General features: G+C 37.2%; 1 protein-coding gene across 12 annotated transcripts in view; it reads left to right on the top strand.

Moving 5' to 3' along the window:
* The first annotated feature begins 13985 nt into the window (after nucleotides 1-13985).
* CFAP20DC (CFAP20 domain containing) overlaps nucleotides 13986-25597 on the top strand; it is a 68558-nt gene continuing 56946 nt past the window's right edge. For 3 of the 12 annotated variants that reach the window (XM_053953693.1, XM_053953701.1, XM_053953699.1), the window contains exons 1-6: nucleotides 13996-14170; nucleotides 15111-15326; nucleotides 18556-18643; nucleotides 20869-20958; nucleotides 21426-21519; nucleotides 23432-23504. In XM_053953693.1, coding sequence (XP_053809668.1) covers nucleotides 18608-18643; nucleotides 20869-20958; nucleotides 21426-21519; nucleotides 23432-23504 — 293 coding nt within the window. In that variant the 5' untranslated portion in view covers nucleotides 13996-14170; nucleotides 15111-15326; nucleotides 18556-18607. The other 9 variants (XM_053953696.1, XM_053953700.1, XM_053953703.1 and 6 more) reach the window with 9 other exon arrangements.

A 25597-nucleotide genomic window follows, 5' to 3' on the forward strand; every position in this document is an offset into this window, starting at 1 on the left:
ACATGAATGGATTACAGGAGCTGATTAATTTATATATTCACTTCGAGATTTAAAAATATAGATTAAAAATACTTTGAATAAAAATGTAAAATTACATCCCATTACAAAGCCCTAGTAGTGATAAATGAAAGTGGTGGAAAGTGTGTTTTTGAATAATTCTCCACACCCTCACACTCTTTGGACTAAGGCAAAAATATCTATTTTCTATCTATTTAACTTGGAAATCAATAGAATGAATGTGGCCAGGATTATAAAAAAATAATTCTTATTAAAGCTTAGCATTTCTGGAGTACAGAAAATGTTTCACAATCAGCTATATTCACTTCAGTAGGAAATTTCCCACTGATAGTTATGGAAGCAAGACTGGATCCTGAATTATAGAGAATATTTGCATTCTTCATTTTAGTAATTGCTCAAAGTTCTGTTTGACTAAGTGCCCACAAAGAGCCATGAGAATATGATGTCCAAAGAGCCAATGCCAGAGAGGACTGGCACAGACACAAGTGACTGCCATTCCTATCACACACAGCCAGCAAAGCTGTCAGCTATGTCAGGCTCCCTCCTCTTCCCCTCAAAAGCTATAAAACCTTTTTAAATACTTAAGAAGAGAAAATAGGCTAGTAAGCCAAGGCAGCTGAATAAATGATATCTGGAACCAGATTTTTAGCTACATAAAACAGCTGTCATGAGTCAAAGTCAAGACGTGTTGAGGCAAGACTCCCTCAGAGGGACAGAGTTTTGTGCAGGGAAGAAAGAAGGGCCCACAGAGAACTGTATGGGCACTGTGTGCAACAGCATTCCTGAGCTCAGGGACTGATTAATGCATGTGTAATTTAGCAGTCTAAAATATGAACAAACTTTGCCCACCATCAGAGGCACTGCCCTTTCACAGGGCTTATGTTCTGTAAATACTGTGGATCCTCCATGAGATTTCCAGGATATTATTTTCCTCAAAACTGTTCATAACTTCAACCAAGTATCACCCAGCAATTAGTTTTCTTAAGCAGTTTTATAACGACAGTGCCATGACCTTACTCCAATGAAATTAATTCTATAGCCCTTTTTAACTTAATCCAACAAAAACCTACTCATCTCAACATAGACTCATGAATCATTTTAATATATACATTTATACTAGTACAATTAGTGTTATTAATATAAATGAAATTAGAACCCTAATATTATTTTACACACAGTAGTGATAGAATTATTAATGCCAGTGAGTATTAGGACAGTATTGAATATTAAATATGCTGTAGGTCATAGGTGTTTTCAAAGTACATGATCAGAGAAAATTTCTTGACATTAAAAAAATGTAGGTTCTTTTTGTTTCATTTCATATAAGTGATTTTTTATCTACACAAGTTAAAAACATACATAGAGAATGTTTTACACAATATCCCCATGTTAATTCCCTCCATTGAAAATGAAAATCCTTAGCAGCAGACACAAGTTTCATTTCCTTAACATACTTCTGCACCTGCATGTCTTCACTCAGGCACTACCTTTTCTGATGGGGACTAGGGTATGTTCTTCTTACTGCAAGAGACCTCCAGCAGAACACTCTGTGTCATTAGAAACATGAAAGTAAGAGAAGAAAGTTCTGCTTTGTCCTGTACTTATTACCTACTCAATTAACAGAATGTTGAATTATTTTTCAGCTGTATCCCTCTTGTTTGGAGAAGTTTCACTCAACTTTTCCAGGGTCTCCAAATCTCATGTCTACAAAAGACAAACTATTTTTATCTGGATTTTTCCCTTATATTTAAGGGACAACCGTGACTTCTTCACTTCTCCTCCAAACACTCTTCATGTAGACCCTTCCTTCTCCAGAACACCAGCTGAGAGCCACCTCTTACTTTAATACCAACAAGAGCAGTAGATCTCCAGCAATGAGGAAAGATGGACCTTCCTTATAGAAGAGGGTATTACAGAACAATATCCTCAACATTACATTTCAACAAGCACAAGTGCAAATCATTTTTCAACAAGTGAAAAATCATCATTTATTCTAAACAAAAATTCAAGTATAATATCATTAACTTTATGCAGCTTGAGAAGTTCAGAGTACTCTGCCTGGCAAAAAAAAGTCTGAAACTAGACACTAAATGTTATTAAAAATCCATTTTCATTTCGTACTAATACCCAAAATAATGATGGATTTATTTTAATGTGTATGCAGATAAATTATCACACTAGAAGATTTACTGCATTTTATGTGTAAGATGAATGCTGAAGTCTTCATTTAAACCAAGTGCAGACCCTAACTATAGAATCACCACCAGAGCTTCTGGAAACCCATACGGACATCTTTTCTGGTGTGGAAAGACACACACTATTACATCAAACTCAGCAGGGCCAAGAAAGTGTTTCTGCATTTGAAACAGCTTTCTGCACAAAGTGTGACATCTTTTTAAGACATAGACCTTTATCTTAAAGCTTTTGCTGAGAGAAATGAAGTTTAAGGAGTATGATTTCGTTAAACCAAAAAGCAAGTGCAAATATCTAATAAGTGATAAACCAGAGGTGCATGAACAGAATGAAGGTTGCCTTGTCAAGTATTGCAGAAAATGATATCTATGTTTATCCTAGGGACAGATACCTCAGAGCAAAAAAAAAAAAAAAAAGGAGCATTTGATTTCATAAGTAGAAAACATTCATCTGACAGATTAATTATTTTTGAAGCAACAGCAGCAATGAACTGATTAATACATGGAGCTCTCTATCTCCATGCTCGTATAACCATCACATTAAATAAATTCCATTTCCCTGAAAAGATTCTGACTTACTGAAAGGTCTTTATGCACTTATAAATGTGTCAACAAGCGACAAGGAGGTAATAGTTTCCAGGAGGTACTACTGCAATGTATATTTGATAATGAAATTTGCTGGGTAAATTAGCCAAAGAAAAAGTATAAAGGTCTAATGGGCTTAGTCTACCATTCAATGAAGCACACACTGCTGGCTGTAGCAAATATATGATGGATGCTTTCTGCCATGGAGTATCATAACCAGTCAGGACAGAGAGTAATTTATCTGTTTGCAAGGGAGATATTTTTACAAATAAATATGGCCATGAGAACAAAGTCTTTTCTTTGACAAACCAATGCCCATTACCATACTTACCAGTTTAACAAAAAAAATCTATCTTTTGTCTAGATCATTGCAACTTGCCCACTCTGGGAATCCTTTAGTGGATATCCACTGAGGGTCATTGATCACTTAAATCTTAAGGTATCACTGCTCTTCTGATCCCTAAACAGATTGTTTAAGTTAGAGAGTGAGAAACAGCAAACCAGCAGATCCATTCTAAACATTTGGATGCTTTCAATTTGTACTTAAATTAATATTTTTAGATTCATGATATAAGGTGAAGATTCAGACACTTCAGGGAGCTGTTCAGAGAGCACACACTGGGAATTGTATGCCCCAAAAAATTAATATAAATCAAACTCAAAGCTTCCACTCTACCAAAATAACTTAAAATCACACTTGTTAATAGTTGATTAGCCATACCAGCTAAACAGGGCAATGAGTGCTATTTATTACACTGGAGAGAAGAGCTGCCTAAAAGCAGAAATCAGAATCTCAAAGCTTTAAAAATGCAGAGCACTGGGGAAGCCATTTGACCAGCACTCAGTCATAAACTCAGATTATATGATGAGTGGCTTATAAGAAAGGATTCAAGTGTCAGAAATGTGTCATGTGCTATCACAGAATGCAATTCAATATGTATATCACTTTTGTCACTTCAGCTCATTGTCTAAGAAAAGGAAAAACCTAGTGGGATGTAGTAAAATGACAATGGTATATTTATGTAAATACATCCTTCTCATAAAGCTTCTCATCAAACAAGATGAAATACAGTTCATCCCCGACTTGAGACAAATGATAAAATATCAGAATATTTTACACTTACACAATTATTATCACCTGGAAGAACCCAATCTAAAAGGATGATGTGAAGCAGCAGAGAGCTCTGGGACAGGAATTCCTTTAAGTAAATACATCCCATATTTCTGTAGAGAAAAAAAAATCTCATTGCAGAGTTCTATATTAATATAGAATCATGAAAAAAAATTGTAAAACTATATTGGTATGTTAATGGACTAGGTCTTCAATATAGGAGCCAGATTTATATTTCTTTTTATGAAATGCAACAAGTCCTTTCACATTCTTTCTGAAGTGAAAAGAATTAATGTTCATTTCTGGAAGTGTGAGAAATTATGTTTTATCTGTAAATATAATATCTTTACAGATTCTAGTGTGAAATTAATACATTGCTACTACATAAAATCTGTAATTCATGTACTGATAGCCAGTCAGATGTAGCAGCCATGAAAACAGAGGCTTCTGCAAATCATCAGCATACATCTGCAAAACAAGTGTTGGCAACAATCCTTTTATCGTGGACTGAGGTGGGGGGTGATTTAATTTTCACTGCCTGTTACCTTTGCAAGTTAAGATTCAAAAATGTAAATTATACTTAGAAAAGAAGATAAGTTTTTTTTGATTTTTGTGTGTGTGTTTGTTTAAAATCATTATGTATAAGTAGGAAGAGAATTGGTTGGTTTAGACTCTAGAAGACAAACACTAGAAAATACACAATGAATATATTATGGCATGAACTCTAAGAGAATAGTAGGGGCATATATTGAAACAATGATGTAGCTTGTAAGTGCTGCTGAGAGCAGGATTTGGGATTTGCACAGGGAGCAAATCAGGAGCTAGTAACAGAGGATGTAGGCAGACCTTCACAAAGGACAGACCTCCCATTTACTTTGAGTCCTTCTCTGTTGTGGACCAGTGTGAAGGATCCTCCCCAGCACATCCAGAAGGTCGCAGATCTCTGATAAAGTCACCATGAGCAGATTGCAGGGGACCCCATGGAACATATAACATGTACCACAGAAGTGAATAAAAGAAACGTGCCAAGTTGTGGATTAGCTTGTCAGAAATTTAAACAATGAAAAGGTAGATATCCTGAATATAAATTTATATACCAAGCAGCAAAAAATATCCCAAAGAAGCCAGAATCTGTACAACATATTTACTGAGAGAAAGAACTGACTGGATTTGAGAGTGTGCATAATAGGTACTCAGTGTCTGATGTAGTGGATATCACAGCCATGGAGTGAAAATGAGGGAACAAAAGTGCCATGCATCTGCCATGGCTGCAGTGCCAGAGTATAGGGATCACAGCAGGAAACCCAGTGCAAAATGCCTCATTTCTGTAGCTCTTTACAGGGACCTCTTTCACATTTCAAGTCAGTTCCAATGCCCCCCACACAACCAAAATATGGCCTGAAAGACAGTTGACTTTGTTGCCTGAACCTCAGAGTATTCCCCCAAAGCATTCCTACTCATCCTTATGGGAAAATGCTGACAGGATTTGCAGGACCTTGCACAGAAGCCACAGGAGACAGAGGCCTCATTCTCCTCTCAATCACCCCAGGCCATACAAAAAATCCCTCTCCCCACTGAGCCTGATCCCACTTTGCTCGCCAGATGCCATTCATTGTTCTAATGGCTTCAAGCAGCCCTAAAGCCCATTAGCCACACACTGGCAAGAAACAGAACATTTCCAAAGCACCCCAAATGTGCTGCAGCCCCAAGCTGTCAGCACAGCCTCTACAGACACTGGCAGAGAAATGGGAGGAGAGCTTTCACCAGAAGTGCAGCAGAGGCTGGATGGCTTCAGGGTACTTGTGGCATAAAAGACGGACATTAAGTCACCTTCATATGGAGCCACAAATGAGAGTCTGGCTCTTTGCATGGGACTAAAGCATGAAAAGAATCTTTTAAAAGGACACAAGAGCAAAGAAACATTTTGTACTGGCTAGTCCTGTTCTCCCTGCTGTGATCTCCACACATTGGCACGCTGGCCTTGACAGATGCAAAGCATTTTTTGCTCCTTCACTCTCATTTTGCAGTGGTGGCACAACTACAAGAAGCACAGTGAATCCATTAATCAATTACTCTCAAATATCCAACTCCTCCTCAGTCCAAACAGATGTCCCACAAACTTGTCACTGCATGTCTCAGGGTGCCTTTGTGAAAAAAGTTCTGTAGATTGTTTTACTTATATTAAATAATTAGCAGGAGAAGCTATTTGATGAATAAGCAGAACTTGGTATCATAAAATCATAGAATGGTTTGGGTTGGAAAGGACCTTAAAAATCTTCTTGTTCCAACTCCCCTGCCATGGGGGCAGGGACACAGGGGCATCTTCTACCACATCAGGTTGCTCAGGTCTCCATCCAACCTGGTCTTGAACACTTCCAGGGATGGGGTATCCACAATTTCTCTGGGTAACCTGATCCAGTTTCTCACCACCCTCTTAGTAAAGAACTTCTTCCTAACATATTATCTAAATTTCCCCTCTTTAAACTTAAATTTTTCTTTGCCCCTACAACTCTCATGGGAAAACTGTTCCAGAATTTTACTTCATCAACAACTAAAAGTGTCCTTCTAGTTTCCAAATTTAATTGTATTTATGAGTGCTTTATGCTCATTTGTCCTTTTGCCAGCACTGCTCTTTAGCTTCAGCACTTTTGCTTCCTCAGTCATTTCCCATACACAAGCTTGCAACTTATTAGTCTCCAAATGCATGACCTTGTACCACACAGCAGTGAATTTCATCTGACTTTCACTACTCCAGGCCTTAAGTTCATCCACTTCTTCCTAGCTGACAGACTGCTCCTATTGAGAGTTCTTTCATCTGTATATTTCACATGTATACACCTCCTTTTTGGGAAAATGATATGAACAAAAAAAATAAAAAAAATTAGTCAGAAGGCCAGTGCTTAAAAATTGTACTGTAACCTAGTCCTTCAATTAAAATTTTCTAGTGTCTCCTGTAGCTCCCAAACCCTCACATGATTCTTTACTTGCTTTGCAACTTTCTTTCTGATGAGCATTATCCCTAATTTCCCCAGGAAATGCCAGATCACATACACAATTACAGTCCAGCTAGAGAAGTCTAATTGCATTTTCCTATATAGAAAATGAGTTATCTTATCAACAAGGTCCCTATAGATTTATCCTCAATGCATTCCATCAAATCAGTGCTGAGCAGTGGCCAAAAGGAAAAGTTACTGAAAGATTTTTTGCAGGAGTGCCAGGTGCTGTATATTTTATTCAGCACTGTTCACCTTCATTTCTCATAAACCAAACCTCTATTAGTGGCTAATGTGACACCAGTGCCAATGTTTGCCCCTGCAAGCTGAACCAAATTACATCATGCCTGGGACCTGAGTGTCCCTATTCATCTCAGCAGCCATCCTGGGGCACAGAACCTCCCCAGTCTTCCCTGTCTTTAGATTAATGTTGTATCAAGGTGCAGTATAGCCTACAGTAGCCTGTGGTAGAAAGTTACACCTCTAGCAGGAAGCTCCAAAAAGAATAGAAAGTTTGGTCAGGGAAGGGACAAGACAAAAATGTGATCTCTTCTCCCAGATTCATTATATTCATGAAAAACTGAGCCAATAAACAGTTTCACATCATCATCATGGCACTGGTGTGTGGGACTCCTGAATTATGCCAGTTCGATTTGCATCCCAAACTTCTCCAGAAGCGGAGGGTAACATAACAAAAATTGAATAGATTGAAAAACTTTTTCTATTTTAGCAGTTTCCTAAAGCCTATCAGTCCACACTTACTTTGCATTTGGCTTTATTTATAAGATCTAATGATGAAAGCATTCAAATGATATTAGCAGAGTTCTGTGAAAGCTCGGATCATCAGCGCACACAAAAGCACCGTGTGCTTTCACCTGGTAAGAAGTAAATAAATGTACCACTCCACAAACTATCCTTTGTGAGGGTGGCTGCTCCACAGGTAATCCCCTGGGTTCATTAATTTAAAATGAAAGTCAGATTAATTCAAATTTTATCCTTTAAGAGGAATCAGTTAAAATCATACAGAATTCATGCTTTGGAAGGGAGCAATTATGTCACATTGCCTACTACCAAGTCTTTGCAAGCAAGAATAAAAATGTATAAAAAGAATATCATATTCATTTTGGTACGTTTAAAGTTGCTCATGCTCCCCTCATGACAGAAGAATTTGTCAGCTCCCTCTAAGAAATATACAGAAACATTTGTTTTAAGTTGTTTAAAATGAACCTACCACAAAATTATCTAAGGCATGACTCCCCTCCTTTTCAGTCTGCTTACAACAGAAAATAAAAGCTGGCTGTATCTGAAACAGGAACACAGCTTTAACCTCCCCTAGCCTTGGAGGTTTTGACAACCAGCTACTCAGTCAAATACAGTAAATATTGATTTACATTTCAGATCAAAGATATGAACAAAAGACCAAAGACAATCAACTTTCAGAATACACTGTATTACATAGAAATGTAAGACATTAGGTCAAGTACTCCAAATCTTCCTCTCAAAATCGGTGACATTTTTTAGTCTTACTACATATGGAATACCCTAAGACATTAAGCTCCTGAAAGGTTTATGAGAATCAACAGCAGGATGCAGAACAGATGTTATTGATGCTGCCATTAGTGAAAGGTGGGAAGAAATGAAGTCACTACTCATTTGCTTTGGCAGCAGCCAGGCTGACATGCACTCCCTGGCTGTCCACTCAGAACAGCTCCTGTTGGACACACCACAGCACACACTTTCTTTTCTGGCTGCTGAGCAGAAAAAAAAAATACAGAAAGGAGTTTGGACATCTGGGAACTCTGCACTACAGAAAGAGTTTTAGGGAAGTGGAAACTAGTCAAGATACAAGATAAATTACTAGGAATGTAGAAAAGTGAAAATATTATAGAAGAAAAAGGAAAAACAAGTGGGATCGTTGTCTTAAAGGAGTTACGAGAGACGTTAGACAGGAGGAACTCCTGGCACAAATCTGCATATGTGTCTGTGAAGACTTTTTTTCAGAGAACAATTTTGTAAGAGCAAAAACGAAGAATGCTGCATGGAATGCAGTGACTCAGTCCAAAGGAATTAATTGAAAAATGCAGATGCTCTTTATTTCTTCAAATTTGTATTTGTGTTTGTATGTTTATTTATATTCCAAATGTGCAAAGAATTTCATTTGAAAGTGCTTGTATTTCTGAAAAAAAATTAATTTTAAAAAATTAATTTAAAAGATAACACAACAGAGGCATTTCTATGAAGTGCCTACTATGAGAAACCTTAAACCCTAACAATGTGAAAAATAATTGAATGAAAAAGCAGTATCAAAACACTAAACAGAAATATGACAAGTTGAATGAGCAACATCAAACTATATATTGACTTCTTTTTTTATCTTGTCAGTAAAAATAAAATCAAAGGTGGAGAGAAAGGAAAATAAGCCCCACAGTTATCAGAACAAATAAAGGCTGTGTTTATCCCATCTCAGCACAAAAGAACACGGGAAATGTCAGAATAGAAGATTCCATTTTGACCCATTGCAACCAATATCTTTCTTTCTAATATTTTATGCTGCTTCAAAGGAAATACTCCATGGCATTCTCGTTCTTTTTACAAACTATGTGATGGAGAGATAAAGAAATTCCTCTGTGAGTCCAGCCAGCCATCCATTTTAACACTGGATCATGACACTGCTCCTGAAATTCCAATTTTTGTTCTTGTCTGGGCAAGTTACTATAACTTTTTAGGCACTATAAACTATCTGCCTTAAGAAGTCCCAATAATAATAAATTACAGTGGTTACATTTTTTTGTATATACACACTACAGTCAATGGGACAAAGACCATTGGTCCATTTCAGAGGCAAAACTCTGCAGCACTGGACTGGTGTGGAGATGGTTTCATTCTGAGAACAGCTTGAAGATCATTTCGTTCCAGACTGAGAACACTCTCCTCCGATTTACAATAGATAATGTGCTGAGTGCATAATACAGAAAATGTACAATGATTTCTTAAGAAATCATTGGCACCTTAATTGTGTTATAAAAATCAATAGTTTATCATTTAATGGATTTACTGGACAGAAAAGAGTGGCTATGCTATTTGAAGTTCCCAGCAGTCATCCAGAGGCTGTTTTTCTTTAATCCTATTCAAAAATTCTCTGAATCGAAGAAGCATGACCAAACTACAAAAGGCATTACACAAAATATCCTTCTGCACTGCAAAGCTGAAATGAAACAACCAATGATTGGTATAGTTTGGGGTGTGTGAAGACTGTAACTCTTGTAAAGCACAGTAGCAGGTGCAAAGAGAACCTGCATATGTTTTTCACTCTAACTTGCCAAACTTAAGCACAGGTTGCTTCAATACTAAGGCAAACCATGGCAGGTTTTCACTTTTCCTGTATGCTTTCCTTGTTATTCTATAGCTTTAATGAACTATTCTGAAGGAAAGAAGGGGATTAGCACATACACTGCATAAAGCTGATGGATCTTTCAGTTACAGAAATTCACCACCTTTCTTCAGATGATACCACATTTTTTTAATCTGTTGCCTCAAAATAAACCAAACAAAACATTAAAGAGAAATAATTTAATAATCTTTTTAACCCTGTGCTAATTGTCTTTCTACACCCATGAATGCTGGCTAACTAGTTAGGCATCCTCATTGAATATATCTTCATGATTTAAGGTTTTAATTGCCTGCTCTGAACTGAAATATGGCCAACTGGTCACATGGGTGGATTCCTATGAAGCCTGACAAGACATAAGCAGCCAGTTTCAAGTCTTACTGTCCAAGGACTCAATGCTTTCTGGAGTGGCACAACCCCTTTATTATACAGAAAGACTAGGATTTTTTCCATGCTTTGTCAACAGAATTACTCTGGTGATGGAGAGTTGTCTTTGCTCTCAACTCACCACTGTCCAGTGTAGTGTAAAGAACAGAGAGATGCGGAGGGAATGTCTCCACAACTTTTCCATCCCTGCTGCAGCTGTGCCTATCCCCTTGTCAGTCCCTTTGACCATGACCCTTCTGGAGTCCCCTTCCATGTTTGAACATCAGGACTACACATCAGTGAGAAGAAACTTCATGAAAGTCTATTCTTGAAGTACACACCACAGAAATTGGCCCAACTGTGTTTTTCATATCTATCCACAATGCCCAAATAAGGATTCTTACAGAATAGCCATGATTAAATACATGTGTGGCTTTGGAAAATAGGTTGTGAACTGATTCTCAATTTTAATATATTAACCCAAGAAGAGTCTTCTGCAAACTGCTGTTTTCTGAATCAAAGGTGTTACTCCATCCTTCTAAAAGCAAAGCCTTAAGACGATGGAGAGATTATATGCACCTCTCACAAAATTTATTTTGTTCTAGAAGATCAAACAGACAGTCATGCTAATTAAGGAATTTCACTTCTTTATTTATTTGAACAGTATTTCTATCAAAAGACAAAGGTGCAAATAAAAATGAGAAAAAATTCAGAGGTCATGTACATGGCTGAAGAAGGAAGAAGCATTCTGATGGAAATTGTTCAGAGAGCCACAAAAAGTAGTGGATACAATGGTGACTAGGCAGTTAAATTACCCTGCATGATGTAATCTTGGCAAACATACTCCTAGGAAGGTGACTGGCTGAGCAGGAATATTCAGAGGAAATGCAGAGTGGCCTGGCACTGGGGCAAGCACACCTCGGCTCCATGGTAGCTGTAACCAAGAGAAGGCAAAGCAGGCAGCAGCTCACATCATGTCTCCCTTCCCTGCACATCAAGAATGGCAAAAAGGAACTACAGAAAATTTCATAGCATGCCTGGGTGTCTTCTTTTTGTAGCTTAAGTAGCATTTATAATATATATAGATCTCAAGACAAAACATAGCATTTTAAAAAATACAGTATGAACTAGAAAGACAAGAGATCTCCAGACTACATGAACTGACAGTCTTAAAAAGCACAAACCAAACCAATTCAGAAGAATACTGTACTGAACAGACTGGCAAATGGTCATTAGAGCTGAAATAGAGCTTTACAGAGAGGAAAGGGAGACTGCTCCAAGTGGGAGCAATGACATGTAATAAGGCTAAGTCAAGAAAGGATGAAGGAAAATACAGAACTATTCCTATGAATATAAACCCAAGCTATGTCAGTGGGGGTCCTTTAAAAATGGCTGAGTTTAATATCACACATCAGATATCTAATGCACATTGAATACTCTCCTAAATTAAATCAATTCATTTCCCAGCATGATGCTCCTAACTTCTCAGTATTTTAATTTAAGACAGGAGACCTAACCACACCTTATGCTTGGGTTATTTATAAGAAAAAGGGATGTTCTTGTGTTCAATTTTCCTAGTCCAAGACACAATAGAAATCTCTTCACTGAAATATGTTCTAACATGTAAGGGGTGAAGATAAATGTATACAAGTTCTCACATTTTTTCCCAAATTATTACCCAAGCACTTGCTGAACATTCTGCCTTTCCAGGGCTTTAGTAGATGTACACTGCACAGAGGCTTCAAATATTTAACCAAAGAAAAGTGCAAAACCCAGCGGCTCAGGTACCAACTGCAGCCAACCTACAAGTGCAATCTCAAAGAATTCAACAGTGTTTCCCACATCACCATAATTCCAAAACAAACTACGGAAGTATGATGTGCTCAGGCTATGGATGGACCAGATTTAATGACACAAGATTCCTTGCCAGTCTTACATTACCTGCAATTTTTGGGTCATAAGATATAAGGTTTTTTTCTGTAAAACTGGAAAAAGACAGGGAAAAGAAATTCCCCTTACAGTATGCCTAAAACCAGTTTCCAGTGGCAGCTGGCAAGGCTGGGTAGCTCAGTTTTGCTCCCAGCTGGCAGGTAGCTCTTTACACCTTACACTCACAGATGGCTGCTTCATAGACCATTTCAACTTTAGGTTCTTCAGTCCAAATTTCAGTTTTTAACTGGAATTTCTAAACTACTCAGGCCTTAGCATAACTCCTGTCAGAAAGGGTGCATGGTTTTTAGATACAGTACTATGTGTAATTAATTTCAGGATGACTCCAGGTTAAACCGTATGTAATGAACTATGTCGTTTCCATTGGCTACAGAACTCCACAATGGTTTTTTAACCTTTCTTTTCCTGTCATCACCTCTCTTCTGTCTTTGTTGTATTAACTGTTTTTATTTAATAACCTGTAGCTCGGCTTTAGTATTATTGTTTTCCTTATCTCCAAGACCTAAGAACTCTAATCAGTGTAATCCAGTGTATGATAAAACAACATTGGATTTCTTTGAAAATCCTAAGGTAAAATTAGAAAGCTAAATACATCCTAAAACTGATTTAACTCATTCCCTTCATTGGCAAAATCAGGATGGTACCTTCAGGATGAAAAGCAAGGAAGATGAGCAGAGCAATGGTGAGCTGAGTACAGCAGGTCCCTTCAGCGGCTCAGCCCTTCCAGTTCATGTATTTCATTATGCCGTGATGGGTTACAAGGTTCTTAATAATTGCTCTTCAAAGAAACATCAAGACATACTTTGAGGAAGAAAATGGTATTCCAGTACTTTTCTGTGAAAAGGCTACAAAGTTTCATGAAGAAATTCAGTGATCAAAAAAAAGCAGTCACTTCAAGGGACAATCTTCTTTGACTAATATCTCATTATAAAACCACAGATCAAACTGGTTCCCCATAACCTTGCTCCCAGAGGTTTTTGAAGCCGTCGGGAGGTGTTTGCTTGTACTTGTCAGTGATGTTAAACTAATGGGGCTGTCCTTGCTTCCCTCTTGTAGGGAAAAATGCGAGACCTCCGAGGCCACTGTAATTCCTTAAAAACCATAGACTGATGTGGCTGCTGTAGCCCACCCTTCATCCCTCAAAAAAAAAAAAAAAAAAAAAAAAAAAGAATCAAACAAAACAAAACAAAGGAAACAAAAGAAGAAGAAGAAAAAAAAACTCACATTTTGGAGAATTCAGCCTTAAAGGGGAAAGGGAAAATATGTTTCATGAGTTGACATGTCAACGACATTTGCACTTGAGACACCTGCACGGGCCGCGGGTGACACGGCGTCATTTCCCACACGCTTGGGGGCACCTGTGAGGGACCAGCACAGGCTCTGCGACAGCCTCGGCCATTGGGAGTGGCTTGGTGCGGGGCCGGGGCCCGCGGGCAGCGCAGCCCGCACGGACCACCAGCACCCCGCAGCCCCGAGGAGCCGCCGCCGCCGCTGTCCCCGAGCTGGTACCGACCCTCAGGGGCCGCTCCGCGCCGCCATCTTCAACGGCCCCGCCGCCCTCACACAGGTGAGACCCGGCGGGGACGGATCTCCCCGGGCTCGGCGGCCCCGGCCCCTACCGTGACCCCGGCCCCCATCCCAGACCTCGATCCCCGTCCTGACCCCGGCCCCGAACCCCATCCTGACCCCAGCCCCGGCTCTGGCGGAGGGGCGGGGCGGCCGCGGCCGTGCCGCTGGAGCTGCGCAGGGAAGGGGGAGCCGCAGGTGGTCGCGGGTCTTGTGTCAAAGTGTTTTGCGGTCCAATTTTTATAAAGCGAAAGCCTCGATATTAAGTTATTTTTTCCCCTTAATTCTGTACGTTGTGCATAAAAGCTTCACCCGTTGGAGCACCAGTAGTCTTGCAATAGCTTATTAATGGTCTTTCTGCTCATTTATTATGGTAACTTGTATTTTGAGAAAATATATAGTGGTGTTACAAACTCAGCTTTAAATATTTAATATGTGGAATTCATTTGTCTGGGAGATACTAAAACCCTTCATCGGTGATGAACTGCTTTCCCTGGCGTGTCCCAGCCACCATAAATCAGCTCTGGCTTTGGGCCCATGATGGTGAGTTATATGTATGAACAGTCTTGGGGCTAAGCCTGTGTGCCCTGCCAAAAATAGTGTATTCGTGTCATTTTTCAATGCAAATTAGTAGTATGTGCAAATTCACTTTATTTTGCTTCACAGATATAACTTTGGAATAAAAATATCTTAACTAAACATAGCTTTTCCAACAGTGGTATATTGCTCAGAAGCTTGAAATTTTTATACTTATGTAAATAATGCCTTTTAAGATAAGGGACTAACCATGACTGTGAAGGGGTTTAGGTCTGTGTAAGTCTGTCCATCTCTGTCTCTCCTGGATTTAGAACAGTGCTTAGCACTAATTAGATTAAGAAAGCATGAATGTCTGTTTGCATTTGCTGTTTGTGAAATACTCATTTTGCTTGTTACTTTCAAAGGACCAATTGTTGGAATCTGGGGCTACGTAAACACCAAATATTATTGAAATATACATAAGAAGCTGTCATAGAATGGAGATATTTTTGCAGAGTCCTGAGTGGCTTGGGTGAATGGAAGGAATAAGGGGCTCTTTGGATACTGCTACTTTATTGTTGATGTAAGAAGCATGGTGAAACTAGTAATCAAAATCTCTGCACAAACCAAGACATCACAAGGTAAATTCAGATAGGAATCTATTAAAAGATAAATATCTTTCATTGTTGCTTAACTTTATAAATTACATTCTAGATTATTTGTCGTTGACTGATACGTTAGGCCTGTGTTTCCAGTTGGACAGACATACATAGTTCATGGTACATGGTTCAGGGCAATAAAAAAATAATTTTGATCTGTGACTGAAAAATGAGAAAGCTACTAATTTATGGCATTCTACAAGGATGTCATAAAAGTCCTATTTATTTGATAACTATGCAAAAAATTGAGGACTTACATTTCAAATTGCAGTTGATTTTATTTTAAATAGTCCCTCTGGATTTTAAGTACTCTTGGATTTTAGACTTTCTGGAGGGACTGGGAAGAGGAAAGGTGAAAAGAGGATAAATACCACAACTGTCAACTTTCCAGACTGTTTTCTCCTTTAAGAATAGCTTACTATAATTAAAGACAATAATGCTTGATGCATAATGGAAGCACTTTTTAACGTTACCTCAGTAATTACGTGACAAATATGTCATTCACTTAATGGTTTTAGTGGCTACCAATCTTAATAGCAAAGGTAATTTCTAGTCTTCATTTGTAGTAATGAAATTTGGTAAATTATAATTAAGCAATATAGGAGCAAAGATGTATTGCAATGTCACTTGCAGTATTTTTCCTACCTTAATGAAAAACAAACTGACATTTCGCTGATTTCACAGAGGTATTTACAATGATCAGCTTTGTAGTTGAATGACTACAAACAAAAATGTCCAAACAAAAATGCCTGTAAACTTTGGGTCAGTTTACCTTCCACTGAAGTTAGGAAGAGTCACCTGGTTATGAATTTGGTACCTACAACAGTCATCAGTTTTCTGAGTCTGCACAGAATATGTTCTGCAGATTAGGAGGTAAGCTACCTTGTCCATATGAGTATCAGTTTAAAACACAACTGCACTGATGACAAATTTTAAGCCAGAATACTGGTAGTAGTCCCTGAAACAGATGGGTTATTTTTTTCAGTCTCAGAACTTAAAACTTTCTATACAGTGAGATCAGAATCCTCACATTTATTTAGATCAGAATTCCTCACATTTATTTAGTCCTAATATTTTTCCTGAAATGTAATAAAGCAGAACTGCAGAATATGTGAGGGCTGTGCTAGGTGCATGATGCTTGGCAAGTCTGAAACTGATCTTTAAAGCAAAAGTTAGTGAAAGTGCTTTGACCCAAGGAAAAAGCAGTGTATTCTTTTGCATCTCCTCCACTTAAAATCAATACTAAATAAAAACTGGGCGATGGTAAAATCCTCAGTCCTAGAATGACAAGAGCCTCAGAGTGTGAGTTACAGGGATACACTCATCAGGAGGGCCTGGCTCCTGTCTCTCATTCACTACAGGTCCTTCACATTCTGCTCTGGCAAAGGGAATCAAAACAGTAGGTCACTGAAATGAGTTTCATGGTGCCACTACTTCTCTCTAAGACATGAATCATACAATTTTGAGTAGTTCTGGCTTGTTTAAAGGCTGTAGATAATAGCAAAGATAGGGCTGCAGACAGAAATATGAACAGTGATTTCAGAAATAAGTGATCTTTATGTTAAGTGAATATTTAGAGAGAATGAAAAGTCTAATACACTTGCTTTAAAAGTGCATTCTTCAAAAGGTATTTCTAAAATGTCTCATTCATAATTAAGTAGCTCAATATAACTATTAAAGTGGTAATTAAAAAAAAATGCCAGCAAGTGGAAAATCTGTATAGAAAATGGTCTAAAACATAGGATAATGCAACTGGTGTTTTAGAAGTGCAGTGACCATATTAGTTAAATTTGACCAAAATACTAATTACAAGTTTTGATAGGCCTGTTACAAATGCTGTGGTTTTTAAATTTCATTTTCCTTATAATCAAAAAATTTTAAATAAACTAATATTTCTGGCAACAGCATGGGATAAATTTACAATACCTGATTGCTTTTCCATTTTTTATTTTATTTACAGACAACTTTAAGATTTAATTGTTATTGATTAAGATAAACATGGATAAATATCAACAGATTTCATCACGTTTTCATAAATGAATGATTATTTACTTTTTCAAATGGAATGCTGCCCTAATCCTTTAGATGGATTCATTCTTCATGAACTCATGCATATTGCCACTGAATTTCTAGTTCATTTGTAGTCATATATGTTTTCATAATTTTTTTAAACTTTGTTACTTTTTGGTTGTGAGAGCTGAACTGTTCATTATGAGAAGCTGTATTTATAATCACCTGGTCAGCATATTGTTCCTATTTGTTAAAAAACTAGTTGCAGTCTGAAAAAATATCCAGTAGTTAAAAATAATTTCATTCTTAAGTTGTTTGTACCCAAACTGAACATGAACAGAACAAAGTTCAGTTCATAAAAGCGAGGCAGAGTCTTGTGAAAGGATTCTTCTGTGAGCTGAGGAGCACTTTCAGTTCTCAGTGAAGGTGCTTGTTGTCTCTTGTGGATGATTTCTCCCTGTGTTTGGAGTGACAACTTCCTTTTATGTTCAGGGTCTCTTCACTTTCCGTGGATGCCAGGTGAGCCCCCAGACACTCAGTGTGATCAAAGGGGAGCTTCCAGTGCCAGTCCCTTTCCCTTCCACTGTTCCAATTCCAGAACTGCAGATATCTCTTAATTCACAGTGACTTGAGCAGCCCTCAGATAACTGAAGTGCTTGGTTTGAGTCTTACAGTAATCATCCTCAAAGAAGAGTGCTGAATGTGAAAGAAGATAACTTGTCTCAGAAGTCTCTGCCAAACACCTCTAGATGGAGAGATTTCTGTGGCAGCTGTTCCATGTTTCTACTTTTCTATATTGAATGTTAAGCTCCTCTTTAATGGATTCTAATGTTTTCCAGTGGGCACTTGAGAACAAAGAACAATAAAAAAATGTGTTAAAGATGATTTTTAAGTGTTTTTAAAGAATGAGAAAGTCTTTGTTGATTAAAAATAAGGACTGACATAAAATTACTAGTTCTGCTTGGAGTATAAGAAAAGGCAGCCCTGGGTACTTGATGCAAAAAGCAAATTTTTTCAAAGACAGTGTCAATAATAATATTATTTTGGTGTTAATTCTTTTGCAGTAGCACTCTGATGCAGTTGATACACATTTCTACTCAGAAAAGTACTTTATAATAGTATTCACATATTTTAAAATATGGCTGGAGTGTCATAGGATTTTTTTCATGTCAAATCCTATATAAAGTTGTTTGTTTTTCAGCATAGCTTGCAAGTGTCTTTACTGATTGAGAAGCTAAAATTATTTTCTGCCTATGAAAGCTGGGAAAATGTTCAGAAACCACTATCAGGTAAAACAGAAATAATTCTAATTTTTACCCATTTTCATTTCATCTCTTAGAGAGCTCAATTAAAATAGCATATCCTGAGATGCAAAAAGTCCAGCTACAGGAGTGTTTTGAAGTATTTCATAATTCAGTATTTTTATAGAAGTGTTATGAAATAGCGGGTAGCTGCTGATGCTGTCAGGTCTAGAATGGGCACAACATGAGTTTGCCAATGGCTTTTGTTCTTTACCCTTGTGGACCAGGGAAGGCACATCTGCATCCATGCAGTCATGGAAGGAGTTCCAGCTCCTAAGGTGTAGTCAGAACAGAGGGCTGGTTTATTCCCTTGGTCCAGCACAAGCTTGTGACAACAACAGTCACTTTATTTGGAGCTTCGTTATCCCTTTTACTCTTTCCTGACCTCTCTTTCCACCACTCTTTGCCCTCCCTTTCTCTTCACCACTCCCATCCCGAGAGAACAGCCCACCCCAACTACATTTTCCCGGCTGATCCCAGACGTGCTACTTCTGTACCCAAAATTGATATTTCTGATGCTGTTCCCTAGGCTGTCTCAGCTTTTCATGGAATTTCTGATGCCTAGCTGCCACTGCCTTTGCAGGACTGTGTTCCCCAGAGATGCCCCATACTCCCCTCCAGTTGATTGTGGAGTTTGGCAGTTTCTTGCCCAACTTCACTGGGGCCCCTCGTAAGACCCAACCATTCTCCACAGCACCAAGTACCGTTTGTCAGTAAAAGTTACATGACTGTTTGTTTGACACTTTCTCAGGTCATGTCTGGTATGTTTCCATGTCCCGTTCAGTTTAACCTCAAATCAGGGCCGACTCAAGGACTGTGCTATTAACAAAATGTATTTGTAAAGATGGAAGAAAAAGCTGCTTGTTCAAGATTTGCTGCAAGCACATACAGCTTGGCAGCTAAAAATATTTTTTAACTTTTTGAAAGCTTGCTCCTGTAATCCTTAAATAAATCAGGTAACTTGGAAATTGATAGTATACCATATTAAAAAATTAATCCACTGTAAAAGTTTAAAAAATATTTTGAGTGCAGTTTATGGAATGCCATTTTGAATTTCCTTAGAACTTACTCAGTCCAGTCACTGGATCAGCCATATGGCTGGAGCTGCTAGGTGTGTGTGGGCAGAGGAAAATACCTAATTTATATACCGTGCAGAGTTGATGTTCTCTGAAAAACTCATATGAGGAGCATTTCTTTTGCTTGGCCCTCTTGCTCATTCTGACTTGCAGGCAATTGCTTGGGCAGCTGAGCATAAAGAGAATTGGAGAGTGCAGGCAACTAGAAATGAGAAGGGAATGGCAGAGTTGTAATGATTGATTAGGTCAACCATGCTGCTGAAAAATGCTTACCAAACTGTAGGCTGAGTGCATCAGATGTCACAAAAAATGCAACATCAAATGGCAAAAATCTAGAAGCAAGTAATTCCCAAAGCAGAGGTGATGAAGCCAACCTCCCCAAGAGCCTGTGTTTAGATTCCTTGATGTCCAGTAGGGCACATACTCTGTGTCAGGAGTTTTCACCTGATGGGGACATCCATAATAATTTTTTTCCAGTGGTAATTCTCTGTTTACTCATGAAGGCTGTAGCCATTACCCTTTTCATGGTGATACTGACTGGAACAGATCTACTCCCAGGCTGCTTAAGTTGGCCCAGAAAAGTTAGTAAATTTTTGTTTGGTCAAATCAGGTTGAAATTTGGTAACTAGTATAAAAGTTACTACTGAAAAATATGTAGGCAGAAACATTCACATATGTAGACAAATGGTGTAAATTCCATTTCCTTTGAAAATCAGACAAAACACCCAATCTGCAACACCTTTTATTTTTTAGCAGCATATTTTAAAACTCACTTCATTTGGCAAATTGTAGAAATAAATCTTATCCAAATATAAATTAGTAATCTCTTGCATGGTTTTTTTAATATCTACAATAATTTTGCTTTTTAGAGAATGACATAATAGATAAAATAATTTAAGATACTCCATGGTATTCCTTCAATTCTGATCCTCTAGTAAAGCCAAATATTGGCTACATGAATTGATATGTTATAGTAGTCTAGAAGCTGTTATTGATATTCTGCTGTCTGACTGATCAGTAATACTGACTGTGGTAACAGTGTGATACAGAGGGATTCTCGGGTTCTCATCTTGACTCTTGATAATTTAGTGCTGAGCATTTGACTGGATGATGTATCCTTAAACCATTTTATCATAGGGGGGCCAGTTTGTTGAAATATTCAGTGCTCAAGGCAAGAACCCAGGAGCAAAATGGAAGATTTTTGGCAACCCATCAGCTATATCAAAAGTAAGTTTTTAAAGAAATGTATAAAACCTAGAGTATAAACCAGAAAAATGTGAATGAAGCTTAAAATTAGAAGGTAATGAGGGCTTTGACCTGACAGTGGAGTTGTCACTTGCAGTTCTGTCATTATGGCAGACTAAATGACTACTTAAATTACTTCTATATGCCTACTTGCAGACTAAGTTGGTCACAGTGTAATTTTACAGTTTAAATATTTAGAAAGTAATTTTGGTACTCTGGTAACCAATGAATTGAGCTTTGCTCACTGAATTGTGAATCCTGTTTGTCAGCAATATTTGTTCATAAAACATACAAGTAAAGGACATATTTGTGTGGATTATATTTTTGCCATCAAATGTGAACCAGTCATACTTGCAGTGCCATCTGCATTTCTAATATGTTAGTAGCATAGTTGGTTTTCAGGAGGAGAATTCTATCTAAATGCTTATGTTTGTTGTTCCTTTCTGTAGGAATATGACAAAGAACTAAAAGGTTTTGTTTTTGTACTTGAAGGAAACAGTCTAATCAACAAAATGAAGCTACCAAGGGAAACCAAACAAACTTGTGAGTATCAAAGAATTAAATGTCTGTGATGCTGTTCTGATTATTACATCAATCTTATATTGGAATGCTAAACATTATTCTCCCTTAGTTCAGGCATAATTCAGCATAGGAAAAGTGTTTTCACTAACTTTTTAGCAGGTCTGTTTCAAATAAGTAAAACCTACAGAAATGCCATATTAGAGTAAGTGCTATAGGGAAGATCTAACATGCCTGGTGCTGCCGAGTTCACTTCTGTACCTGATCCTGCTACAGACCAATGTCTGATAAATAACCTCTGACTCCATTCAGCACTTACTGAAGTCAGTAATTCTACTGGCATTAATGAATGTGAACTAGGTTCCTGTTCCCTTTCTTAAGGTTTTTAAAGAATTTTTACCTTTGTATCAAATAAGTACTAGCGGTACAAGAAATTTATACCCAAATTTTTGCTGTGTTTATGTAATCAGTGTTTACGGGTGCTATGGAGTGTTTTCCCAGGATGTCTGTTGCACCACAATAATCCAGAATCCAAGCAGTCTGCAATACAGCAGTCATCATATTCTTTAAACTCCATGCTGTACCTCATAAGGCTTGTAGGAGTGAATTGAGCTGGCTTAGAATTAACTGCTTGCTTTTGAAGAAAAATTGAGATAGTGATTTTAAACAAATTGAATGGGAATCTTCTAGTGTACTTCTAATGAAGAGTATATAATAAGACATAATTTTTTTCCAATAAACACCAAAAAAAAAAAAAAAAGGAATAAATTATTTGGCCTGGTGACTCTGTAAGGCCTTGAAGTTTAGTCTGATTTTCATAAAAGAAATTGGCTGTTATCTTCATTAAAATAAATATTAATGCAATGTATTTTTTTGAGAAACCAAACTAATTTATTTTGAATGGTATAATAAACTAATACAGCGAACAGTAAACAATTAAAAGAAAAACAGTTGCTAACTGTTGCTAAATATTAAAATGAGGATTAAGAATTTATTGTGTGGGTAATCACTGCTAAAAATAGTTTGGTTTTAAATTTACTTTACCTAGTGCAGCAATACTGCAGTCAAGTTTCCATCTGTTACCATTCTGTTTCCTTCTGTCTTGGTCTCTTCTCTTGAGGTGCGTGTACTTCAAACATTTAATTAATCAAGTATATCGTCTCCCAGTTGCACTGGAACTTCGTATACTCTTGCAAAATAAAAGATACTATATAAGCAAATCTAATTTGGAGTTTTAAGGTGTCATTTGGCCCTCAAAAGAAGTTCTGATTTGTCATTCTTTAAAGGAGAAGCCAATGTTGCTGTTCAGGCTTGTGAAGTCAATGAAAAGCAGCCTGTATTGTCCCTGTTGGAATATCTAAGAAAACAACATATGGGTCAATTCAGACAGCTTTGTACTGTTTTCCCTTGATAGGGAGCTACCTGATTTTTTTTTTGTTTTCTCCCTCAGTCAAACTGCTTTGCTATTATTCTAAAAATCAGAAGCCTCCACTGAGCAGCATTGTCATGATCTGAATTGCATTCTTACCCAAGAGTTTTGTTGAAGTTGCTTAGCAAGGTATACATTGTCACCAACATGAGTGCAAATGTAACATGACTATAAGATAATCTTGATAGGACAGTATTACTTCATTTTATAATTCTTAGGGGATATTTATTGTCTTCATGCTCTTGGAGCGCAAAAATTGTAAGCTAAAAGAAAGATTCCTTTTGCTTTCATGAGCATTCCACCAAAGTCACAGATGGGACTTTTAAAACAATACTTTTATTGCAGTTTGAATTGGATTTCTTCAGGTTTTTCTCGTGTTCATATGTTGTGTGAACCTTGGGAAATAGTGTTGTAGGAGCATAGCATATGGTACAAAATCGAAATGCTGGATAGTGAAACGTGCATCTGCATGCACACAGCACTTTTTTTTTTTTTTCCTGTTTCTAGTGGGACTGGTGCAGCAATTTCTGACACTTCAGATTTTTGTGCCATTGGGAAAAGACTTCTCCACTGAGTTACTGTAAGATGCATAAAATTTCTTTGACTACTTAAAGTGAATTCTTGATTGCGGTCATTAATTGTGGTGGCATATTTTGCATTAAAGCATGGTAACTTGTCAAGTCAATAAAAAGTAATTAAGCTAATGAGATCATTATTTCTTAGATGTTTTAAATACTGACATTCCTTTGAAGACAGAACAAACTCCAAAAAATCCTGAATGAAGATGATGAAAAATCTGAAGAAATGGAGCACAAATTTGTTAAACATATGAAAATACTGATGCATGAGGACTGCCTGAAAATTCATAAGAGAATTATTCACAAGTCATAAGAGAGGGCCCTTTGGTCCAGGGCAAAAAAAATGCATATTCTAATAACTGGAGGAGAAAAACACAACCAAACAAAAGCTAAAAAACTAGAAAAACAAATGGAGTGCTTGATTAGGATAATTATTTCCACACTGTGAAGAAAGAGAGATACAGCAGAAACAGACATTTTATTAGTTAGGTGTGAAATTATTTAATAGAGTTTTAAACTTTGGCAGTTGTCAGGCTTTGGACAACATTTCTCCCCTAGTATATAAACCATCTGTTTATATTCTATATAAACAGCACAACTCACTCAGCTTTGTAGCCCATAGAATATCTGAGATTGGATTAACAAAAGAAATATTAGGCCATTAGAAGCCTTGCAAGAAAAGATGGGTTGAATTATATCAATTAAATTAGCAATTAAATTGTGTAAAGTGAAAGAATAATTTTGTTCTTGTTTGGCTTTCTGTAAGTTTGCATTTAAAGGGACAAATGGACAAAACAAACAGGATATGTGATGCAGCACACAGAGACCAAACACCAAGTAGCAATTCAAAACCAAGACTTGCTTCTCATGGACGTTCTGTAGGCAGGAGCAGAGATTTAATGATAGGTGCGGGAATTTAGATTTTTTGTAGTGTCATCTTCAGTTTGATTCTTTTGGGTATTTGCCACCTTCTTAGCAAGAACCTCTTTTCTACTTCTACTAATTTTATTTTTCTCATATTTTTCTCATAAAAACACTTCTATCACCTGTCCCACCCTTATTTGCCTTGTCTCTTCCAGCTTACATTTAGACTTTACATTTTCTTCATCTTTTCTTTCTACTTCCTATTCCCATCTTTACTATGTCTCTCTTAAAAAAGCAAATATATGTTCTTACTGTATTCTTAGGTACTTGTATAGATTTAAATAAATGTATTTTCTATTTACTATATATATATTTTATGTAACATATACTATATTGCTATTTAATACCTATAATATAAGCTATATTAACTATATTTTCCTGTAACTCCAGTTACTTGGAATGAAGGTGTTTATGTCTTAAAAGTACAATATCAGTTGTTCCCCACTTAGTGCAACTGTATGAAAAAGTAAATAAAAATTATTTTTAAATAGTTTTGATACTGAGTTTTGTATTCGAAATCAACAATAACTTACTTGTACGCATAAAGTCCTTCAAGACTTGCAGAATAGACAATGCAGTATTTTATCCTAGCAGACTTAAGATAATCCAGTAAATAATAAAGACAAGTCCTTCTTGCCATGTGACTGCTGCTCAGTTCCTTTCTTTTCAGATGTTTTGAAAGAAATCTCTTGCTTGTTTGTTGATGGTGTTGTTGCTTCCTGAAGTTTAATGTTCAAAGATGGTTTCTTACACAGCCTGACTACTTAGTGCTGAATATTTGAGCAGTCTCAAGGGAAAATTGTTAGCATGCCAAGCTATGAAATTTACTTTATGTAAAATCACTGACAAGTTTTGTAATAGCTGGGCATGAAGCTTTATGTTACATTTCTTGCTCTCCCATTCTGCAGAGAGATGGAAATAGGAATTTAGTTTGAGATTCATCTTCTTTTGCATTCTGTTCAGTGATTGATTTGGTCAGCAAACAAGAATTTCTTTAAGACCATCCATCACTGCTGGCATCAGCGGAGCTAAACTTTCTAACTTGCTGCTGTCAACCAGTCATTCGAGATTCCTGCCATGAATACTGAAATGTGCAAACCATATATTAGCTGGTTTATCTTTTCTTCAGAGGAAATCTAAATAGAATTTTAGATACTTTTTTATGTGGCAT

This window comes from Vidua chalybeata, chromosome 12, assembly GCF_026979565.1.
Source record: "Vidua chalybeata isolate OUT-0048 chromosome 12, bVidCha1 merged haplotype, whole genome shotgun sequence".
Classification (NCBI taxonomy): Eukaryota; Metazoa; Chordata; class Aves; order Passeriformes; family Viduidae; genus Vidua; species Vidua chalybeata.